This window comes from Anopheles arabiensis, chromosome 2 (assembly GCF_016920715.1).
Source record: "Anopheles arabiensis isolate DONGOLA chromosome 2, AaraD3, whole genome shotgun sequence".
Taxonomy (NCBI): Eukaryota; Metazoa; Arthropoda; class Insecta; order Diptera; family Culicidae; genus Anopheles; species Anopheles arabiensis.
This window is the reverse complement of record NC_053517.1, coordinates 102,790,163-102,815,066: the sequence shown is the minus strand read 5'-3', so window position 1 is coordinate 102,815,066 and position 24,904 is coordinate 102,790,163. Positions and strand designations below refer to the sequence as shown.

Here is a 24,904-nt window from a genome sequence, read left to right as displayed (position 1 = left end):
TTTGAGAATTTTGTTGAGAAAATGGAGAAACCATCTTTTCTTTATATCCGCTCACCAACCAGCATGGTAGTAACGGATTAATTCAAATTTTCCTTACTTCTTCAATCTCACACATAGGTGGCGCTGGTGTATCCTTTGCTCAGGGGCGCGTTTAGTGGGGTGGCAACGTGCAGCGAAACAACTCCTTTACCACGGTTTACTTTTTCCATGTCCTGTTTCACTGTTTCTTTCCCTTTTGTCATGTGTTAGCAGGCTTCACTTACTTCTTTGTTATTCTATTAGTATCTTTATTAATAGTATATGTTACAAGAGTTTCGGTTGTTTTCATGAATTAAATTGTTTTCCTGTTTCCTTTCTTTCTTTCTTTTTTTTTGTAAGAAAAATCTGTTTCCCCTCGCAAAGGAACGTTTAACCTTCACGCTAAACGACGCTCTTTTAAAGAAGAAATATTTCTAGCGTACTGTGGCCCACCCAGCAAAGCCGTTTTTTCCATTCCCACCCAACGCATGGCTCCGTGGCCAATCGTCGTTCATAGTAGCAAAAGAAAACGCAAAGAATGAGAAAGCTCAACTCATTCGATGTAATTTTGTTGGCTCGGTATTAATGCTTTTTGAATAATATATTTAAAAAAAAATAAACGAAAGCTTTCCATTCTATGGACAGTTGCCGGGTGGCTTGAATGCCTGGGCGTTTCTGATTGCACGCGATAGCCATTGGACACGAGGACGGATGACGGTTGAATTGCTTGATTGAATCAGGTTAAATACGCCTTATCATTCCTTACCGACCAGGCCGGGTTAGAGAACTCGGCGAAAAAAAACCACACTGTCCCGAGTGCTGCTGGCTTACCGTTTTGAACACTTCCGTACTAATGCTAAGGCTATAATGACGTGGATGGAGCAAAGGGTCCTGTGGCCCTGTGCTCCTCTAACGAAATTTGTACTGCCTTCTCGACTTTGCTATGCTAGGGAGTACGCTTTAACTGAAAACAAATACGGTAAGGGGAGTACATCCACACACTCAACCGTTAACTGGGAGCTTTTCCTTCCCTCTATCTCACTTACTTTCTCTCTCTCTTTCCCTCCTCTGCTCTCTGACCGATCCAATAAAATGCAATTCGTTCCCTTCTCGACGTGTCGAAATCGACATTTTCCTACCTATAAAAAACCTGCCTTCCTTTTTTCCTATTAACATTATTAACACACACATACAAACGCATTCCCAATTTCCCTTGATCTTACTACCCCTACTCTCACCCTAACCATACAATTAACTTAAGAAGGCAACAAGCTAAAGCATTCATTATTTGACGCGCATTCTGGTGCATTTGATGATAGTATAGGCTAGCTTAAGTAACAGAAACAAAATTGAGAATGGAGCTGTCGATCGATTTTATCGTACCCCATAATCATTCCTTTTACCTTTCGGTCGCTAGGTGTGTGTGTGTGTGAGGTTATTTTACAGCGTTTTTTCATAAATTTTCATATTGTGTCTACTAGTTGCTGTTTGTTGTTATAAGTTTTTGCAGCTACAAGTTTAAACTACCGTTGTTCTACTCGTTTGTTTTTTTAATTGGCAAATTGTGCTCCCGGCGCATCTTCTCTGCCATTCCTTCTCACACTGTCCGTTCGTCCACACTCCCGCACTCACACGGATTTGCAGATACCCCCTGGTTCGCCCTTTCGCCCTCCTCCCCGCTAAGGTTATATTGTTTCGTTACATTTATATTATTAAGTCTTTTTTTCCTACTCTGGGTATACTCGTACAAAAAGAACACGCGTACATCATGCTCAATCTTCTCACGGACGACGACTCCGGATGGGTGGCGCCGTGCTCAGCCGTCAAACAAAAAAGAGAAAGGTAGAATTATCTTCCTATGTTTCCTGCCATTTGTTTTTTTTGTCATCACATCCCATTAGTACAAAGTTATTGTGAGTAGTTCGCTTTGCAAAGAATCTCCCCATTCTTAGATTACCCTAGTTGAGTTATTGCTTTCAGAACGAGTTGTTTTGACGAGTTGTTGAAACGGGCAGACGAAAAGATTAAATGTACCAGTGTACGAAACAGTGTCTTGTGTACAGTGGTATAAGTTTAAACACTTGCAACGAACGTGATGTAAATTGAACGGCGAAAGAGTTTCGCTCTCTGCTGGTTTAGTTCTCCTAGGCGCCATGCCGCAACTTCCTTTTTTTCCTGTGACGGAAGACTTTACACACAAGCACACATTTGCTTATGAGAGTGGAATGACACTGTATGATTTGCAACCGGTTGGAGAAGGAAACTTGAACAACCCAATCCCTCCTGTTTAGGCTTTTCCTTCTCGTGCGCCAGGCAAGGAAGGTAGCAGCATCAATTGTGGTAAATCCGAACGGTATACATGTTAAAAACCGATTAGCGAACACATTTACTTCCTATTCGAGCACGTAAGCTGAATGAACTGAAGCACATTAAGCACGCGATGCTGCAACGGATGCTGCCGATTTGCCCGCTCTACTCGGCCAGCTCATCGATGCGACATCGTACCGCATGCTCCACCACCTCGAGGCTCGGATAGTCGAGCTCCTTCACCAGGCAGAGGGTGGCGGACAGTAGGTTGGAGTTCTTAAAAAAGGACAAAAAAAAGATAAATTTGTAGAAAAAGGTACAGGGCTATTGGGCACGCAAAACAACATACCCTACTGACGGGCCTCCGATGAACGCCGGCAAAGTGATTCAGCAGTGCGTTGGAGATTACACTTGCACTATCGTTGAACCGAGAGTCGGATCTCCTGCAAAAGAGAGAAAAAGAGAGAGATATTAAACAACATACTTCAACCATAAAGTCCCTTCTTTTTCGTTTACCTGTTTTCGTTCCTTCGCCGATCAACATCCTCCCATTCGTCGCGTGATTCCGGTCCCTTGCCATTGCCGTTCCGGTACTGGTACAGTTCCCGCTCGTTCACCGTACTTCCGGCGATGCTACGTCGGTTCTGCTGATAGTTTGACTGGCCGTGATGCTGCTGTTGCTGTTGCTGCTGTTGCTGATGATGACTGTTGGATGAATTCTGGCCACCGTTGTTGTTGTTGTTCTGGTGGTGTGCGGCCTGGGAAGACTCGTCCCACTCGGTTAGATCCATCTGACTGTGCCGGTAGTGGGCGGGAGGATTCTGGCGCTGATAATCCGACTGATAGTATTCCTATCGGAGGAGAAGGGTATTTTGAAACATTTTATTTTAAAGCTTGTTTTTCATGCAGACATTTAAACTTAAGCATTAAACTGTTGAATACCTCTTACTGTCTTGATTCTTTTACTTCAATTCCAATTAGTACGGTTAACAATATTCTATAACATTAAACATTTCATAATTTCATGATGATATCTTTAGATCCCACCCGCTGGGGCGTATTACATCACCCTCAATTCGAACGGCTTCACGAGGAGAGGGGAATGTTCGATGATTTTGCTATCGTTAGTGTCTCACCATACATTAAAACGTTAGCCACTGCCAATTAATGTACTATCAAAGCCCGCTAGCAGCCGAATGTGAGAGGCTAAGGGGGCCGGTTGTGCTCTTTAATTTTTCACCGCTTTGACTTGGGGAGAAAGAAAACCTTTCCAATCGATGCACTCCAATGGCAAACCCCGATCGCGTAAGCGATATATGGTTGGAAACAAAACGTTAACAAAATGTTCATCTTCATCGTTCAAACGTTTCACTCCACCACCACCCGCAGGCAATTGATAGGGGAGAGATATGTTGCTCTTCCGGTTTAATTGAAAGGGCCAAAACATTGTTGCTCTTTTTTCCACTTCCATATGCCTTCCTGCCGTGCGTAGCGGTAGCTCACTGCAGGGAGGGAGTGCTTCACGATGGTTTAATGTGGCTAATTACACATCCAATGTGGAGGAAACAAGCTAAACCCATGTACTACTACCACCCGTCTGTACATGCGTACTCAACCGTCTGCTTCTAATTCCTGTACAGCTTTCAACAAGCTTTCCACTGCAGTGTTGGAATGCGTTGGATTCGGGGGAGGCCAATTTTGCATTAATTTTTTTCCACGGGAAGCTTGTGCCCGAACCGTTTCATCTCACCTTCATCGAGTGCGTTGACATGCTGGGTGCAATCGGGACCCGTTCTCGGTAACCCGACACCGGGCTGTCCTGGTCCGAGCCCGGCGATCGCTACAGGGGCATTGGTGTTGATGGTGGTGGTGGCAGTGATGGTGTTGTGATGTGCAAGTGATGAGTGATCGCGACGCCAGAGTTGGTTATTTTGTTGTTGTTGTTGGTGGTGATGATGATGATTGTCGTGTGTTACGTGGAGTGCATGTCGATTAGAAATAGATTACATTAGTACCGTGTTTTGGAATGCACCGGACATGGGTTACATCATGGGGTGACAAACAGAATCGATTGCAGTGGAGTAGGGGAGAGGGAAGATGGATTAAAGCGCTGGTGGATTTAATTTATAAGGATTCTTTGCTACCAGAGTGTTGCGATTTTGAAAGGCAAAAGAGCAAAACGGGTGGTGGTAACAAGCATATGTTCGCTTACATCGTACTGCTGGTAGGAACCGCGGTGATTGTTCGTGTTGTAGTGCGAGGAAGCATGCGAATTCTGTGCCTGGGACGGTGGTGAATAGCAGTCCCTGTTCGGGGGGCTTCGCTGTAAAACAGAAGATGGAGCAGTTTTCGAACGTAAACAAACAAAACAAAACAAAAAATAGCAACGTGTAAACGTGATGGTGTCGATATTAAAAAGAAAGAGAGTAAATAGAAACGATAAAACTATTAATCTACTTAGGTCGGGTGGTGTAGGGTTTGAAAGATGATAGAAATAAACGATACATCATGCAAGTGAATGCTTAGTGAGTGCACATAAAACAGCAAAACACATAAAACGGAAGACGTAACACCATGCAACAGGCAATAGATGGTCCGGGGTTAAAGCGGAGTACTGCCTTGCTCTAAACATATGAAGGGGGTTTTATTTTTACGGTGGCTGCTGTGCAATGGGGCGCAAAGTGGGTTCGAACCAACAAAGCACAAACGCAAAACCCCCGGTGCGGCAAAACCCAAAACGGAATCAGGACGAATGCACTTGGGGAAGGTGTGCAAAAAACTGTAGGACTTTTTGTGCCGGACACGGGGAACACCGACAACACGAAGGATGCAATGATTCAAACACCGACTAACAAACACGGCGTGGTGCATTTTATTACCTGCAACGGTGAGGATGGGATCGACGCCCGATCGGCCGGATCGCTGATGCACTCGGATTCCGTATTTTCCGGGCTCATCTGCTGCTGGGTCGTTCGTGGGAGCGGATTGTTGTGTGATGGTGATGGTGTGGTTTAATTGTGTGTTTTTATTTGACACACACGCCGGACATTTGCACATGTGATAGCGAGAGAGACAGTTCGATCGATGGTTAGTGGCAGCATGAAAGAAACAGAACAAAGACAACATAGATATAGAGAGTAAAGTCAATCAATTTTAGTCACGTTAAACAACAGAAAGATGATATCTCAATGCATGCATGAAAAGTTAGTCCAAGTCTTTGGTGAAATCTAACGTCACAAACACTCCATATTCCAGCCGTACGAACCTCAATGACGGGGCTCTGCTGACGGTACTGTTGCTGCTGCTGCTGTGGCGACGTTTGCTGATGCTGCACCGGCGGGGGCGGCGAAGGATTTTCGTACACCTCGTGCCGTTGCTGCGGTTGGGCGACCGGCGCCCGCATCGCTTCGGCCACCTCCTCCGGCGACACGTCCACGTTGTCGAGCTTCTTGAGGTTGGGCAGGGCGCGCAGCACGATCTGCCGGTAGCCCGGCCCGGCATGCTCGACCAGCGGGTTCTCCTCCAGCCAAAGGAATTTCAGTTTGGGAAGATTCTAAAAAGAAAGAAGAGTTTGAAACTTTCAAGCTAGAAACAAAGACTTTTTTTTTTTGAGTTTATAACCGCACCTGCAGATACACCAGCTCGTCGATGTCGGTCAGATTGTTTTTCCTGAGGTACAACTCCTGTAGATTTATACAGTTTTCGAAATCCGCTAGTGTACTGATTCGATTAACACTGAAATGAGAAAAGGGGAGCGAGAAAGAGAAAATAAATACACCGCCGTTAAGTATTGAGCAACATTGGGCGCAACCTTTAAAGCAGGGTGTTGCAGCAAGACAGGAAATGGCCACAGAAACGGAAAGACGCATTTTCCGCACCCTCTCCCATTTTCTTTGTACATTAAAACTTGTACAGCTCACAGTAAAAACGGTCTATCGCATAACAACGGTCTTGTTGCTGGCTTCCCTTTGTTGAGTACCCGCCGCGAACCGCGGTTGGTTTGTTGTTGTCTCTTGTGTGTTTGGCACACACGAACACGAGCCAAACCACGGCTACCACCGCTAAGAAGTAGTGGCCATCCGTTTGCGTTTTGCTTGCATTATTCATGATCGACCGTGCAACCGGCTGAGAGCTGCCGACCGCAAACGGCATGGATGCGTGATGAAGAAGAGATGCGCTGATGGAACTGAACTGGGTTTTCCACGGCCATCATAGGCCCGATCGCGTGTGTGCGGCGGCTGCAGCAACGAGCAACAAAAAGCGGACGGAAAATCTGCTCAAGTTCAACGGTTAGTCAAGGGGAAGTTGCACTAAAAATCAAGGTTCGAAATGAGTAAATTGCATTCAAAAATCAGGACCACAAAAAGGCAGACAATTGATCGGAAACGCTATTCAACGACTAGAGGGTGTGCAAAGCGTTCTCCAGTTACTCATTTCCAGCGCTCATTAGTTTAATGTTTCAAACAATAATCTCGACAAATGACTTCAAACTATTCCTTGTCTCACTAACCATAACAAAGAACCAACAACACGGTGTAGCTAATTTCGCCAAAATGCGTTGTCATTTGCGGATAAGTATTTTCTCATCGTCAAACACACAAAAGCGCCACCCACCTCCACGCTGATTGCCTGTGTGTGGGAAAGCAGATCTACCCGGTTAATGGGTTCTGCTATCTGGTAAATTGGTGGAAATCAACGCTTTTGCCAGTGATTAGTGAAGGAGAGAGCACACACACACATCCACTTTGCTGTTCTCTTTATTTCCCTCTTTATTCCACCGGGAAGCATGAAACATAATCAACAGATCACGAACACAGCCGCCACACGGAAAGCAAAAGAACGTCGACTCATCTTCTTCTCGTTTTCGTGTTGGGTGAGCTTTTGGCACCTATTTGGGAATCCCCAAACACAACGGTTTCAGTCTTTGAAATCATTATTAACCATCTTTGGGGACGACGAAAATGAGATCAAGCTCGCGGGTAACCCTTCTTTTCGCTCCCGGCTATGTTTTCAAAAGGGAAAGGGCTTTAATGTGCGCTTGCCATGCAACAGAAACCCCCGTTGAAGCACGCTTCAGTCTCCCTCAGTGCGTTCCACTAGTCATGGAGTGTTGAAGAAAGGCAGCGGGAATATCGTCTTTGAACTGGTCTCAGCATTGGAACCTTTTGGGAAGGGGATCAGTGTCGATCGATAGAGCAATTTCCACCTTTCCAGGTGATTGATCATCATTAAAGCGGCGGGGACAGACAACCAGCCTGCTGATAAACGAGGAGAAAGTGAAACCCACTTATCGGAAGTGATGAAATGGTAAAGTTACCCTTTTTCCGTTTGTTAACAGTGGAAAGAAATAGCTCAATCGAATGGTTGCAGGTGACGCTTTTTCTTCTCCTGAAGCCTCAGTGATCTTCAAAAGGTTGCCCCAAGGAAATCGAAGAACTAACCAACAGAAGCTGGCCTAATTTCATACTTCATGTGAGTGTTTTCATAGTCAACGTTTGTCTTTTGAGCGTGATCACCTCTTACGATTACGATTGAGACACACACCGCAGCAGCAGCAGCAAAAGTGAAAGGTGATATGATTTATTAGTCGAAAGCTTTGAGGCTGAGAGTTGAGCTTGCAATGCTCTGGGCTTTTCAAACTGCAATATCTCAGCAGCCCATTTTTCTATGACTATTTTTTGCCTTTTATACGATCAACCACAAATGCCAGGAAACAGCCAGGAAGTTAGAGTTTTGATCGATTGGAGTACACTCTCTGGGAAGTTTGTACTATAATTTCCGCACCAAACCAAGCCACTACCAACGCCTAACTTCTTTCCAATGTGGTTATTAATCTGCTCTAGCCCTTTAACATTCCAGTTCCGTTAATGAAAAGTTTGGAGTTCATTTTGGAACACCTTCAGCAACTTCCAACCACACTGGAGAAGTTGGAAGTTCTCTCTTCATCGGAGGGGAGGTCAATGTACCGCTTAAAAACTGTTGCACAACATAAGCTTCGAACGGGATTGAACTTCCTTCCCAACCTTTGGTACCAGTGAGCCGTCCGTCAGTCTAGTGTACCTTGCACCTTCTCCCCAGAGCACACACCAGTACACACACCAAACGCACCACACCAAATCGATCGAACTATGGGGAAGGGAGAGCATGTTGAAGCATAATTGGATGCCTCTGGTTGCCCACCCAGGAGACCCAGAAGCGACGACGACAAGCCGATTTGCTGAGGTAAACCAATCCCCTCCCGGAAATGTTGCGGTGCACTGCACACCTACCCACAACTAAGTAGTAGGTTCCCTATGCTTCTTCTTCACCTCTTGTGTTCCTTTGCGCCATCGTCGTCTATTAGCATTTAAAGGATTGAATTAATTAACCACCGGTCGGATGGCGTTGGACATTTCCGGACCATGTTGGGCCAAGCCTACAGCGGAAGTACGCACGTGCTTTCAGCGCACGGTCGGATGAAGAAATTCGATATACTTTTCCTTTGGAGGCTAGTTGCAGTACGACAAGATCGGGTTATTACGCAATGGGGAACGCACACCAAATTAGTCAATTTCATGCAGCAAAAGCTCAAACTAAGCTGCGGGTACGCTGACGAAAGGGTATTTCTACAATTTCAGCTTCACATCGTTATCATTACTTCCTGCGTTACAAAAGCGTTTCATAATCCATCCAAGACAGATAACCTCTTTATTGGAGCAATCGAACTGTATTACCAGCACGTGTTCCGGTTTAGAAAGTCCGATGATCGATCGTTCGTTCATTGCTCGATAAAGCATTCCACCCACCGGTAGTTGTAAGTAAAACCATTTCTCTTTTATACATTTAAAAAAGCAAGTTACATGGTTCACACCATTGAATGGCTTCCAATCTTTTCGATTTCTGTTCCAAACGGCGCTCAAGCAAACGTCATACTAACCTGCAACGGCTAGGTTGGTTGTAATTCCAATCTTCACTTATTGTGCCTCACAATTGATTGATTGATCGAATGAATTTCGTAACGGCAGCAAACATACAAGCGATAGACTCGGGAGAGAAAGTACTGATTCAATTGCATTGCAGATGCAGGAGACAGCATTGGAACTGGTTGTGTAATACTGCCTCCCGATCGTCGATCATACGCTCTTTTGTCGGAAAGGTGAACGAATACTTCCTTATCCAGTATTGAATGCGGATTCAACGAGCCATCAACAAGAGTGTGTAATGAGTGTTGATCGTTCTCTGCTAAACTGTCCATTATTTGCTACCCTTGGAGTTGCATGGAAAATAGGGGACGCCTTAAATGGAAAGCATTCTGGTTAGTGTTGGGAATTTCGTTAAAAAAAAGGAACGGAACGGAACTAGTTCATTTTTCAAAAAGAACGGAACGTGAACCTGGGGTGCAAAAGAACCGACCCAGAGCTTAGAAGCCGAACTGTCATCCGGGGGGGGGGGGGGGGGGGTCATCCAAACTGTCATAATCATCCCAGCGTATGGGGGCACGATCCATTCGAGGCTTTTACCCATGCCGATGTTATTGAGTGCTACGAGTTGACGATTGTATCACGAGATTGACTAATTATTTGAATTTCACTTACTATTAAAACAAATAGTTTTTTGACACAAATCGTTTACAAGATCACGGCACTCAAACGGTTGTCGAATGGAACAGTATGCTTCAATAAATTCGAATGGCCAAATATTGGAATCATGCCGAGTTCCAAGATCATGTGGACATCGTGGTATAAAAAATAAATACATTTTATTTTGCGTTGTTCATACTCGCATATTATAATATATCTTTTCCAACCCGTTCTGCCATATGAGTACAGATTTAAGTTTTATAATAGTTATTTGTCTAGTTAAGACAAGCTAATTATAACAAAAAGTATGATAGATGTTACAAATTGCACTATAATACCAAATGCAATTCCATTTTTGGTTTCGCTTATCACCGATTTTTATAAACGATACGCGACAAAGTGCGATGAATATTCCTGTGAGCATGGGAGAGTGCACAGGCAACACATACTGTATGCGAGAAAGAGTGAACAGTTATCTTGCATGCAGCAAGCAACAGCCGGACAAAGCCGGTTTTTCAAAGAACGGAACGAACGAACGATAGCACCTTGCTAACAATATTGAAGCGGCAAATACCGGAACGGAACGGAGTGAACGGAACGGAATGAACGGAAAGAACGGAATGAACGCAAAGAACGAAATGAACGGAACGGAACGGAATGAACGGAATGATCGGAACGGAACGGAATGAACGGAATGAACGGAACGGAACGAAAAGAACGGAAAGAACGGAATGAACGGAATGAACGGAACGGAACGAGTTTGTATAAAGGATCGGAACGGAACGGCCTACATAAAGAACGGAACTTTTTTACTAGGTTCGGACCGGAACGGCCAACACTAATTCTGGTAGCTAAGACGGGCCCTCCAAACCATCTATTATACCTGCGAACCGATGACATGTTTGGTTGGCAGCGTTCCCGAAAAAGGGCAAAGCCCATCATTCTTGCTTCCCATTTCAACGACATCATTAGCCTGGTTCCTTCCCATCTCCGACAAGGAGACCAACCCAGTGAGCTTCTCTAGCGACGCAAAGCCCCACAACGTAGCAGCAAACGGGCAAAAGTGCATCATCATTATCTGCTCGGTGTATTAAAAATTTATCGCACAAAACCACCCGTTTTCGCGGGGGCTGGGCTTTTAGTGCTTTTTTTTTTGTATTTGCCCTACTCTTCTACAATCTACCAAGCTGCATATCTGCAACTGCACTATACCTGAGAGGCCCCGTCGAACGGTGGCTGGTTGATTTCCGGAGAGAGCAATTTTCCAACCGGTGGAGCATCGGCAGTATCGTGATGCCCGGATAATGTGCCGATCTTATGGCGCGGTGCTCTCTCATGCACGACGACATGCACGGGGAGATGATCGTGCACCGCGGTGCGCTTTACTATATGCCGAACGTTTTGCTGCTGTTGGTTCACAGCCACGGACGCCCTTCTATACTGGTTCACTGCTACATCCCAGCGAGAATAAATTATGCATGGCACACATTTTCTAAAACAATATTGCTTTGAAAGAATGAGCGCCACCGGTTGAAACGAGAAGAGTCAAGGGATGGAGAGAAGTGGATTTTTCTATATTTCCACCGTTTCCACTTTGTAGGTTTGTGCAAGTAAAACTATCTTTATGGGTCGCTGGAGAGGAAAAATGCTGTCAAAACCATTGGATGAGCGGTTCGGTTACATTGAATTCTGTGCCTTTTCCCTTCAAGGATCGTCCAACATCTCTGGCACACGAAAACTCCTCAAAAAATAAATACAACGAAAGAGGGCCTTCACAGCCTTCCAGAGCCTTACAGAAATAACAAATCTCTTCTAGTAAGAGCCATAAAAAGCGCAGAATAATCCCATCATCAACAAACTTCCCTTTAATAGTTGTTCTCCAATCGAAAAGCACAACAGCATTGTGCATCCAAGCGGAAGGCTTCAGCTGAACACGATGTAAGTACGAACCGGACGGAGTGTGGCGCAAAAAGGGTTACAGAATTAACATATCAGCTGTTAACAACGGAGAGTTGTGCATCCGATTAGCCCACATCTCGCATTTCTAACCCACGAGCGGCCCTGAGAGTACCCACCACCGACTGCTACGGACGCCGAAAAAGCTCGGAATGTGGAAAAATATAATAAAACAAACCCAAACACAACGCCTTCCTGTCTTACTTATTTCGGTGAGCTTCCAATTCCGGTCGACTTTTACCCCAGTCCAAGCCATACTCAAACCGTTTTGTGGGCTAAAGTGTGTGACCTTCGGGAGTTTGGAGCAACTTGAGCAACATTTTACCACACTGCAAACCGGGGCTGGTAGGTAATTGTATGTTTGCATTATTTGGAACGTAAACACCCACTAAATCACGAACAATCTACACACAGTGCGCCATGGTGCCCTAGGGCTAGGGCTTTCAGTGGCCGTTCCGCCAGGGTTAACCGGGCAGTAAAAAGACGCTAAAGTGCTTTGATGGGAGGGGGATAGCTAAGGTCAGTGACATAGTACCACGCAATTTTTAACCAACCCATTCGGAGCCAAGTATGGAGGCAGAGGGCTTTTTTCCGCATTTCCCAATGATTGCTTTAAGTTTCACCTTTTTTTTGTAACAGAACTCCAGCAATGACACAGTTCTCTCTTCACCTCTTGACAGGTATGTTCGTGACACTCTGGCAGCACGTCCCCCCGGTGGGAAAAGTGGCTATTTTATCTGATAATTTCTGTTTGCGTGGCCGATCGTTAAGGGAATGTGTAGTTGTGCGTATTTTTTTCTCCACCCAATTTCATTCAAGAAATTGTCGTGCGCGTGCGATTCCTTCCAGTGGAGTCCCTACTTCTTAACGAGCTCGGGTGCTCCCCTTGTTGTCGACAGAGTCCACCATCGACCATGAATCGATCGACGAGCTACATCGCGTAAGTACCCTTAATTTGATATTCATAATTCATTAGTTGAATCAATATTTTCCTGTCATTGCTGTGCGTTTTGATGTGACGGTTTTGTTCCTGATGGCGCACCTTTTGGGAACTGCAATGTTGTGTGGGCCGGGCTTCTTTTTGTGTTGTGATGAGAATTCCATCAGCATAAGGAGAGTCACAAATCACGGACACAAGTGAACATGTGTTCACGGAAATTCTGTTTCGATCGGTTGAAGTCATCCCGTCGTGATTGATGATTTGTCATCCGGGAACGTAATGACAAAGCGCCCTTTTTCGTGGTTCATTGGAAACTCATCATCGCTTCACACGCTCGACAGACGGATGATGGATAGGAAAAGCGTTTCCAACAGTCAGGGGCTCATTAATTCTATCCGCGTCTATTTAGCCGGTTCATCCATGGCATTCTTATGGGTCAAAACCAAAACAAATTGGGCTAAATTGGATTGAACTGAACGGGTTAGAGGGCATGGCGATAAAAGAGCATGAATTTTCCGTCGGCAAAGGTGTAACAGGCATTTAGGTTGTATATTTTCCCAAAACAGGTGCAGCTTTTGGTTCTGTAACGATCGATTCTTGGTCTATAATTGACCTTCGGTTTCGGTTCACATCTGCCTTTTCTCTCACGAACTTTTGCCAGTACCTGCCCTTTAACATATTTTCGATTCCAGATGCGAATCTAGATAGCAATTTCAGAATTTGTATCAGTTCAAAGGCTCATTCCTAGGGATTATAATGACATTTTGCGACTTACAACTATATGTTAAGTATCCTACCATATTTCTAGTAATATCCCGATCATGAGGTTCCTGTAGTAATTCTTATATTGTGATCATGGGAATGTGGTCACAGGCGCTATAATCACCATTCTTGAGATTCAGAATTTCCACTCTGGAAATACCCAGCATCTTTAAAATAACGTGGTTTGATTCATTTTAACAATTTTTTCCAGATTATTGTGTGTGAGTTTCATTAGAGATTTTGTCCTAGATGCATCATGTTATGTTATGTAATAATGTGACTGAGAATAGCCAACGAAATTTACATCAAAACTTGTCATGCTTACACCTCTGTAGCCTTTAATTCAATCATCAACACCTAGTCCATCCAGCTAACAATTAAAAATTCGATCTACTTCCGATAGTTTCCTCTATTCCGCACACCTCAAGTGCCTACACAAGCACATAGCTCCTACATTGCGTTAAAAGTCATTTTACAAGTGCGCGCGGAAGCGCGGGCAGTCATTTGCATCCAAGGCCGCCACCATCCGCCGTCTAACACCTCCGCGTGCACGGAAGCACAACAATTCGACGCGACGCGATCGACATCGGAATCGATGTACAGCAGTTAGTTAATCGTGGCTGCGCCACCGCGTCCATCATCGCCTCCTTGTTTGGCTCGCAAGCGCAGGCAAGCGTGCGCGTGTTGCGGCGCAATTAAAGTTTTGCGCGCGATCGCGGTATGCAAAAACAAACACGGAGAGACGCGATCGAGCTCTGGGTTCGCGTGTTGATGATACACAACATATGCTGCTTATTGTGATGATCATGAGTGGAAGTAGGAGAAAAAGAGACGAAAAAACGAAACCAAATTCCACGATGATTGTTTTTGCTGGCTGATGATGATCGGCGCAATGTGCTTTTAATGCTTGATTGATTGATGCGTCGGCCCCTCCGCCACAGAAACCGGGTCAGTCTGGTATGTTTCATTCACAAAAAATTTAACCAAACCCCCCGCGCTCCTCTCTTTGCCATTTCGGAAGCATGGCATGGGTGTCTCGACAATCGATGAGTCTATTTCCGTTTCCCGGTAATGAACTGTAAATAGCTTGTTAACTGTCTCACATGCTATCGTTACAATTCGTGTGTGTGTGTGCATGTGTCTCGTTGGACTTTGTTTTGCTTCTTTCGCTCCACTTTGGCTGGCTGGAAGGAAAAAGCCACCAGCTCCAACAAATTAACGTCTCACGCATTATACGAACGATGATGTAACGAGACGTTCCAAGACGCTCCTTCCCGGACCAAGAACGCGAACGGCAACGACGCGGTGTCAAATGTTTGTGTGAAACAAATTGAATTACAATGGATCTGCACGACTCCTCCACGATTGGGACAACAAGAAGCATAGCATCCGTGGCCGTGTGGCTGTTTGTCTGTGTGTTTGCGACCGGGATCCAATTTCAACCATACATAATAGATTCGAAATGCAATCGACACCTTTTTGGCCAACTTTATGCCCCTGTCTGTCTCATCGGGCGGCTCGTTTCGTAATGCAATTGTTTAACGTTTGCTGGAGCTTTATATAGACCGCCACAGACTGTGGGATAATTAAGCCAGTTTGTGTGAGAGGGTCTACTACTATGCCAAGCATAAAAGAACACACAATACATAAACGTTTGTAAAAGCCAATTATTTCACTTTTATCGCCGCATTTCGACACTTCAACGTTTGAAGTGGTTTATAATAGACAATTGTTTTATTGAATGCTTTTAAAGCTAGAGCTAGCGAGTTTTAACATCACCACCAGAAATGGTATGATTAGGAACTTTTCGCTATTTCGCTCTTCAAGCTGCTTACTTCAAAAGCTCAAGCCCAAAAACTGTTACTACCCTGATCGACCCTGTCTGAACCTACGTCAAACTTCAAACCTGTTCCTTCTCACATCACGACCAAACCTGGAACGACGGTGTGCCGCCACTCGGAATCGTCCAAAAAAGGCAAGGATGGCTGTAGAAGTTGTGTGTCTTTCGTTTCAAAATCAAGGTTAACTACCCCTGCTCCAAGCCACCCTTTCCGTTTAGAACCGGAATCGGTTGGCGCCCTCGCAACCACCCGTACCGCACCACGGTGGAGAGCACATTTGCTTATCGCCGTGCGTGGGTGCTGCGTACCGATCATACCGGGGACAGCAAACCGACAGAGCTCCGGGTTTCCGTGGTTGACTCACACAAAACCCTGGCACACCGGGTAGCTTCAACGCTGGCAGTATTGACTATTGAGGCAATGCGAAAGTAGCGAATAGTATGGGCGACGTCGCGGCAAATGAAGTAAACCGAAGGCTTCCATAAAAAAGCCGGCGAGCTGTGTGTCGGTCGGTTCCGTCACGGTTGAAGCTGATGGTGAAGAAATAGAAGCAACCGGCAAACCATAAAAAGAGAGAAAAATAGAAGGCTAAACCCACAACCACATAGATACACTTTCACTTGCGTATGCTAAAGTTTGCAATAAAAAGCTTCAGAAGATACCCTTCTACAGCAAGGGAACCCATTCTGGGGCGGTGAGTAAAAAAGCGATGACATTCTTTCTGCCACAATAAAAGAAGCCGCAACGTAACGTGTGGAGGGAAAAGATAGGACGACGACGACAACACAAACAATTGCCGTTGGCGATGATGGTAATCGTTTGGATGGTACGGCATATCCAATTTGGACGGCACAAGAAGCTTTACTATTCATTTATTCAACACGGTGAATGGGTATGCAGGATGATACAGCAGCATTTTGTGGGGTAGGAGATGCTGAAAAATGCGGCCAAATGTTAATCTATTTTCTATCAAAAAAGGATAATAGTAAAATGAAACACTTCCACAGGGAGGAGAGAGATAAATTATAGCTACGAGTTTTTTTATTAGGTTTGCTCTGTATTTAATGATGCAATTTCCAAAACAAATCTAAAAAGAAGGAGTATTGGTTATTCCAATCTAAATGAATGTGCATTTACAATAGTATAGATAAGTTAACCGGATTGAATATATACTCTTATCACATTTCTACCAAATCAGGGTTTCGTTAATTATGTTTAATTATATTAATTAACCACTCAAAACTATTATCATTTCAGTCCCTATCACCCACACAGTCTTACACACACTTTACCTTGTACCCGAGTAAGAAAAAACGAAGGTATACTTCCCACCTGCATATGAGACTGCGCCTTTTCAGTATTCCTCATTTCATAGTCCACCGTTATCAGTATCGATGCCGACAGACGCGTGATATCGGACGGTTTTTATCGCAAAAACCTTTACCTTGCCTACCGAAGCGTACCGGTAACGCTTCAGGCTCTGTGCCACACATGAGTTGTACAGTGGTAGAAATGCGTATATGCGCAACCAGGATCAAATTTTGATTACAAATCTTTGGTAGTGGAAAAAAACTCTCATTAGTTTGTACAAAGAAAATAAGTCTTATGAGATACTTTTTTGACAAAAATTCCATTTCATTCATTGAAAAAATCCTATTGGATTCCTATTGATTCCCCCTATTGGATTTGAGCAACAAGGGCGCTAGAGAGTCCAATTCCCATTACAATAAGTTCATTTCATGAAAGAAAGAGTCAATAAAGTGTCCCACAGCTATGAGAACTCCTGGAAAACCCTGTATCTGTGAAGTATTGGAGTCTTTCATGTTCCTTCATTCCATAAAAACGAATAAAAAATTGCTTGTTAGAGTTGCAAAGGAACAGGTATACGTTGAAGTATTTTGGTAACATTACATGTTAAATAGGATTAAAAAAAAAACAATCAGGCAGAGTATTTGAAATGGATTTATTGAATGTGGAGAAAACTCAGGGTTCTAGAAAGTTATTCCAAACTTCAAGGAACTATCTAGGTTAGTGAAACCCGTGTGCTAATAGTTGACAAATATAAAGTCAGAACATTACAGGGTTTTCCAAGTCACTTTCAAATGTAAACATTGTTATTCACCGCGTGTAAGATGTTATTCCACATCAATCTGACATTTCATTTCCGTCAATATAACTTCATCAGCATGATTTTCAACACGCCTCAAGCTGGATTGAGTTTGGCAGTTCTTTGTGATAAGTTGAAAATCATGTGTAAAAACTAAAATTTAATTTTGAAGCAAATACACCATTTGACAGCTGTTGAATAACATCTTGGATGTTGTGGTGAATAATTATGTGTACATTTGAAAGTGACTTGGAAAACCCTGTATGCTCCATTAGAATAAATCTATTAGTAAGGACGTATTTACTCCTAATGGAAGTAAGAAATTTCCTCTAATTTGAAGATGTTCTTACAGGAATTTCCAGCACTGTACACCTCGTGTACCTCGCCTACTTTGCACAAGGGTTCGAAAAAAGGGTTCTGTTTCTTCAGCGCATTTTCGCTACGGACGGGAAGGTATCATATCAAGGTACATTCAAAGACGAAGCATTACTTGCTTCAACACCATCATCGATGCATCATGCAATAAACCCGCTTTTCCTTTGGTGCATATTACACCAACAAAACGATGCACCCTCGATGGGATGGATGATGAGCGCGCGTACAGAAGAAACTCGTGTATTTGCTTGCTGCTTAATTTCTGACACAATTATGCTGAAGAAGCGTTTCTACCTTTTACACTGTAGTGAAGGAAATCGTAAAACACTACATAACATGCATACTTTCCTTTCTGCGCAGCATGAGACAACATCAAACCATCCATCTTACCGTGAGTTGATGAAAAGCATAATCAAGTGTGAGCTTTCCGTCTATGGGTATTAGAAACGGAGAAAAGCACGATTTTATCGGCAGGTATGTCAGGTGTTGGCCATGAATAGGGGCCTCTCTTCCCCATAAAACCCCAATCAAAATACAAACAAAAAATTGCGTGTGGCAATATTTTCCCACCCGCCCAAAAAAGGACTCCATTTTCCCTCGTGCCTTATTGTGCCCCCGATTACAATTACCCGCCTAACCTTAATTACCACCTGACCACGTGTGGACAGCTACGTCACGGTGGTGGTAGCAGCGTACATTCTAGGCTCACTAATGTTGCCGTGGCCAGCCCCCGATTTATGCCAGCGCAGGGAAGCAAATAAACCATTCCACTACAACCACCATCACACCCCACGGCACGGCACGGAACGGCAGAGAGTTTGGCCTTGGGTTTGATTTCGTTTTGTCGTGGTTTGATTTGTGGTGCACAGTAATGCTAGTTTTCAATTTTCCCCCCTTACAATGGTTCTGTTTTTGGCCCAGAAATCAAACAAGCACACATATTTTCAAGGCAACCTCATGCTACGACCACGCGATTATTAAAGTGTGCCTCAAAATCGAACCGAAATTTGGCACAAAAAGCAAAACACATAGAGGCTTTAATACCCAATGTTTTCCTTCACATTTTTATATCGTACACATGTCTGAGCGGGAATTTAAATGAGAAAAATATCCTTCCAGAGCGTGGATGAGTTCATCGAGCGTTTAGCTCAACGTTTGGTGCCATCAGCAACGGTGGAATACCGCGCGCGGCACTAACCCGATGATAAACGATGGCACCAGCTGGGCTGGGTGTGGCGTACACCAGGGTGGACGGTTTAAACTGTCGGTTGGTTCGGCTAAAGAAGGGTCACCATTGGGGAGGAAGTGCCACGTACTATCGATAAAGAATGAAGCCAGCCTTTCAATAAGAATATCGATCGAACGAGAGCAAACAAAAAACGGGACACAGAGACAAGAAAGACACCAAGAGTAAAAGGGTTACTACTTTAGCAAATCAAAATTCATGTAGTTCTCTGGGGAATGTATTTTTACGACAAAGGTCTATTACGCGATGGGAGTACAGTTAATAGTGAACATATTCTAATTTCCTCTCTCACTCTCTAGTGGTATTACACAAAAGTGGTCATCTCCACTCCGAGGCACAAGCTGGTTCTTTTTTAATTAAACAACATAAAAAAAAAACATACACCCAACCCCAGCCCGATCATCATGCTTCGAAGCGTGCGAGAGAAAGTTGTCGCCATCAGCGGAAGCAATTTGTGCGACGCTTGCCATTCTCGTGTACGCAACAAACAAACAGCAAACAAAAAATGTAGAGTGTGAGTGACCATTTTGCCCATAATAACGTAACCGAATGACTGCCAGCACCAACCCTGGAGGAAGCGCTGTTGTGTACAGGAAATGAAGGTGAAAGAAGAAAACAGTACTGACATCACCTAACAGCGGTGACGCTGGATAAACCTGGAGATCCGGACCCATTACACCTAGACCCATTCATACTACACCTGGTTGAAGGTGAGATCATCGACGTGCACCAGATCCGGATCGATTGAGTGAATTTGTATTTCAACCTAAAGGGACGGGGTGGACCTTCGTATGTAAAATGGATGGTATTTTTTGTTGTTGTTGCAAAAATGAGTCCCGTTTTACCTCTATAAAGGAAGATTTCAAGTCTTCGAGTACCCACCAGCACCGCAAACGTTGGCGCACCAACCAAAAAACGCGTGGTCGACCAATAAAGCCCCCACACACACAGCAAGGGACAGCATCTTGTTTGGTAATGGACAGCTCCAAAACAAGCTCTGGAGTGTACTTGTGGAGGAGGACGTTGAGGTCGAGAGACGGAGAGACTGAGCCATGTTGGGTGGATATTCGAGGTTGCTTTCGGGCGCAACGCGAGACTCCATTAAATTAAAATAAAGTATCGAATGTGTGCATATTTGGGATTACAAACACCACGTGCCTGGCAACCGGCTCTCCGACGACACAAGCCACACGTTAAGATGATGTCACTCATCTCGCTGACTCCTCAAAACGACTCATTACGCAAAACCTTGACACTTGAGCGTACGTCTATCCACTTGAGTTTAATGCCCGTTCTCACCTAATAACAATATGCAATTTTACCCTTCCACGACCCATCGGAGGTCTCTTCTTGGAGCCGTAATTGGACTGGAATGCACAAAGAGCTAATAAATTTATTAACAAAGAATAGTTTGCTTTCCTGCCAGCCCAGCCTTGTTTCAAATGCAGACAGCTAACGGATGCATTGAAGAAGCGTAAGCAGCAGCAGTAAGTAGTTTGCCACTTTAGTCTTATTAGCTCCCGTGTGTAAGCATAGATAAACGAAAGGAGCCCTGCGTAGTGTTAAAAAAAGGTAAATGTGCTCCATTGTTCTCGTCCAATCTCAACCAACTCTCTCCCAAACACGTCATCTACCGTGCCGTTTCGCGTGTGTTGGCGCTCTTGAGAATCGTTTTGGTTAAGCCATCTTGCCGCCTAATTTAATGCATATCGCTCAACATGAGCGTTGCACTGAAGCGTTTAAAACTTATGCCGCCAACTGATGGTTCAAGTCCACTTCTAGCTGACACTACCTTCACATCTCCCCCCCTAACAGCACTTCAGAGAGCCTGTCCGCCCGTGTGTCAGCTTTAACTTCTCGCGTAGGCTCCACCACACACACACACACACGCAAGAACGTCTCGCGTGACTCGCGTTTCGCGTGCGTTTTTCTTTCGGCAAGTGAGACTTTTATCGCACAAGTTCCATGCCGCAATACAAGAGTGTGGTGGCGTGTTAGCTTAACGGCGACGGATGGTTTTCCCTAATTTCCACTGCTCCCACCTTTAGAACGTAGCACGCCACTAACAAGGTGGCGCAAAAGAGAGCGCCGCATCGGTTTTGGCAAGAATAGCGGGGGTTTTCCCTTGAAAGTGTTCAACCTCCTTGCCCAAACTACCATGCCCTTTCCCTTGCGTGGAAATGTGGCGGTAGTCCTGTCACACAAGTCCCCGGCGAATTCCTACCTGAAGGCAAGCACTTCCACTCCACGCATGCGTCTGATGATGGAGACGTCGCTCAGTTCGCTGCCCCTGAAAGGGAGGAAGAAGAGAAGAAACAGATTAGAAGTGATTTACGCTATCAACGATCGACGAAAAAGGAGCAGGGGCTGTGATAAGCAGGGGCTACCGGTGGCTGTCGAGTGACAAGGAAATCCGTGACGCTTCCATTGTACGGCTGGTTAGATACAACCGTTTACCTGATAAAGCAAGATACCTAAAATGGAGTGTATTTGTCGTAGTTCCATGCTGTGGAAAGTCGTTAGAAACGTTTACACGATATCACAAGCAACAAATTGAAGCAATTGCTTCCGTTTGGTGATACTATTAATTAATCATTTTATTAATTGACTGTTTCACAAGTAGCTGGACATCAAGGCAATTGAGATTGAGTAAGCATGACAAATTCAAACAACAAAGTGAAGAATTAAACAGTTATGTCACGCTCAGCTTTAGGGCCCACGCGGTCATTAAACAAGGCGGACAGTAACTTCCAAAAAATCATAGTATCCATGTCCAAAAAAGGTTAACGCTCTCCTGCGTGAAGTCGTTGAAGCTTAACGTGATCTTTGCTAGGAAGGAATTATATCTGATCGACTTCAGAATACTCGTTCAATGCGATCCGAGAAACCTAAGGCAAAGCTCCTCTACCCTATGATTCATGCTAGTGCAATGTAACCATACCCAGGCTGCAGCTTATGAAATTACAACCTCTCTCGCCTAACACAGCCCGAGATATTTTCCTACGCGAAAGGTCCAGGCCAAAACCGGTTGATTTGAGCCATCGGGGCTGTGTAGGATGTCGGCTGCAAGGCGTTTTGCAGAGTGGGGCAAATTTTCTGACATTTTTTGCCGCTCATTCTTAGCTTAATGTCAAGCTGTAGCTGTAGCGAAAAGATCTATGATACACACCAAAGGTGAACGCGCATTCGGTCCGCCAAGTAGCGAGCGGTTCGGCCGGATTTTACCATCGATTAAGAAAAGTCACACCCATCGGACCAGTGGCGCTCAGTAGGTAAGAAGCGAAAAAGTAAACCTACCGCACAATCTAAGCTCTCCAATCGAAAAATTAAACATCTTCTTGTGGCTTTCCTTTTTCCCTTCTCTATCCCTTGCAACACATGTTGGAGTGATTGTGATTGTGTGTGTAGAGAGGAGAATAGGGAGAGAAGTAAGATACAACAAAAAGCACCGTTGCATTCTTTGATCGGTATCGCTCTGTGGGGAGCAAAAGGGTGGCCACGGAAACGCGCACACACATCTGTTGCGAATGGCAACGCCGTTCTCGCGCTTCTTCATACCAACGTGGTCCGGTGGCGCGGTCTAATGAACTTCCCCATTGAAGTTTATCAGCGGTTTGTGATGTTATGCCCGTCGTTGGTATGGTTCTCCCGTTTCTTTCCATCCCGTCGTCGTGCTGGTTCCCATGTGTCGAGAATCATCATCAAGTGTAACGGTATCGTGAAAGGGGGTTCGGGGTTCCCTCCTCCTCAGATATTGTGCTTGATGTTGCTTGCTTCTTCCGAAATTTGGAACTGCTTCGAATATGATTCGTGCACGTTTTCGGTGGGCTTCGGTATAAGCAAACGACGAGAGGGGATTGTGTGTTCGGGCTTGAAAGGGGAAAGGCAGTCAATTGCAATGTAAACAAAGGCCGGTGTGTGTGTCCGGCAGCTACTTACCAGCAGTTCAGCTTCTTGATTGCGGCCAGATCGGACTGCTTCGACCGTGCAATGACCATTTCCTCCGTAAGCCGCGCCATCGTGTCGGTTTGGTTTTTGGGATGGGTGCGCGTAAACACACAGTGAGAGGCCAAGATCCAAGGGGTTTCCGCACAGATTGATTATCGCTTTTCACACACAGCAGGAGATAGACTCACGGGCAAAGGAGACAGACCCGGGAAGGGATAGGACAGCTCCAGCAGAGACACGGACACACACACGCGGCCTACGCGATCGATTTAAAACACACACACACACGCACACGTACGACCTTTTGGCTCCTTCGACTAGCCGCTACCGAGCTGGTACTTCATGCTTTGCAATAGCACCGCTCACAGCAACCCTTGACATCTAGTGGGACGATAAATTCACTCCACTGACCGTGCCGTGTGTCCTTTATGCTCTCGCCACTATGCACCCACGGACACAGACTGCACACACACACGTGCGCACAAACTGCACAGACACACGCACACGCACGGACACACACACTTGGAAGATGTACCACTAAAAGAACACACCTCTTTACATCGCAAAGTGCGAGGATCTTTGTTTAAAAGAAACTAATAAAAAGAAGCTACCGGTTGAAGAGAAAGAGAAACACGAAACGGAAATAGGTTTAGATGCTTCGTAACGATGACACACTAGTTTTCTTCTCTCTTGCTATGCAGCAATGCCTTTGGCCACTGACTAAAGACTGGCTTTCCTCCCGCCCTACTCGCCGTAGACGAAAACCCTATGGTTGATATTCTCCCTGCCACGGGAAATCAAATCACAGCAAGCGAAAGGTGTCGCACGGTGACGATATGTGTCAATGGCTACACACATAAATCACAAGAAGACACTCCGCGCGCCACATCTACTCCACACGCAAACACGTCGGCATTGCACAACGTGGAGAAGAGAGAGAGAGAGAGGGATAGAGAGGCTTACTAAAAACGGCAAGCATGGGGCACAGCAAGAGAAGAAAGCAAATTCTTATGCTAAAAACCTGTGACGAACAGACCGCGCGGATACACCCAAGACCCACCACATTCACTTGGAACTTGGTACCCACCCACTTCCCCCACACAAGTCACACACAACGTAAGCAAACAGCGAATGGATAGTTGCAGCTGGCAGGTTAACGTCGCTGGTGCTACTGCTGCACACTAAAATACCACACACACACCCACCAGCCAGCTGGTGGTGCAGTTGGTGCAGCAGGAGAAACCCCCGTGTCGGGTCTCCTGGTGCAGTATACGTACGAGGGGATGCTGTAAAATAACACTCGCGGACCAAGACTTTCGCACCGCGAACACGTCCGCTCGGTACGGTTGCTAGAAAAACATAGAAATAACACGAAAAATAATACGCTGTAAACAAAGTGTAGCGAGCGGGCAGGTTGGCACGATGCGCCAACTGTCAAAGGGCCTGCTGACAGAGCAGTGCTGGTTTGACAATAAAGGGATAGGGGAAAAATAGGGAAAATTGAACAGATATGTGGATTAATTTGTGTACAAGATTCTTATTTTTGATTATTGCTGGCTCAACTTAATCTTAAAGTGACCAAATGAGAGGCAAATTCCTCTAGAAACTGATATTTCTAAAAACTCAATCTGTCAAATTGGTTATCATATTCAAGTATAATTGACACACCTGCTGTTCTGTACATTTGTCTACACAACTGTCAAAGTCAATATATTTTAAATACAAAACATGTAGAAAATATAGGATTTTCTCTTTATCTCAATCCCCCAAACCATCACACGATTATATCAAAATATAAAAAATTAAAAAGTAAAGTTTTCAATATTTTCCCAAATCTATTATATC

General features: G+C 44.8%; 1 protein-coding gene across 9 annotated transcripts; it reads right to left on the bottom strand.

The window, feature by feature from the left end:
* Nucleotides 1-581: 581 nt before the first annotated feature.
* LOC120893930 (uncharacterized protein F09G8.5) lies at nucleotides 582-24,465 on the bottom strand. 9 transcript variants are annotated; one of them, XM_040296167.1, is made up of 11 exons: nucleotides 24,337-24,465; nucleotides 23,051-23,666; nucleotides 21,336-21,401; nucleotides 5,952-6,060; nucleotides 5,591-5,878; nucleotides 5,205-5,285; nucleotides 4,538-4,648; nucleotides 4,076-4,165; nucleotides 2,842-3,176; nucleotides 2,675-2,768; nucleotides 582-2,601 (listed from the first exon to the last, which is right to left on the bottom strand). In XM_040296167.1, the coding sequence occupies exons 2-11, from the start codon at nucleotides 23,128-23,130 to the stop codon at nucleotides 2,491-2,493; spliced, it is 1,365 nt and encodes a 454-aa protein (XP_040152101.1). In that variant the 5' UTR covers nucleotides 23,131-23,666; nucleotides 24,337-24,465; the 3' UTR covers nucleotides 582-2,490. The 9 variants fall into 9 exon arrangements, with proteins under 9 accessions (XP_040152101.1, XP_040152102.1, XP_040152103.1 ...); XM_040296168.1 differs by having other exon boundaries at nucleotides 24,333-24,416; XM_040296169.1 differs by lacking the exon at nucleotides 24,337-24,465 and adding an exon at nucleotides 24,147-24,248.
* Nucleotides 24,466-24,904: the final 439 nt, after the last annotated feature.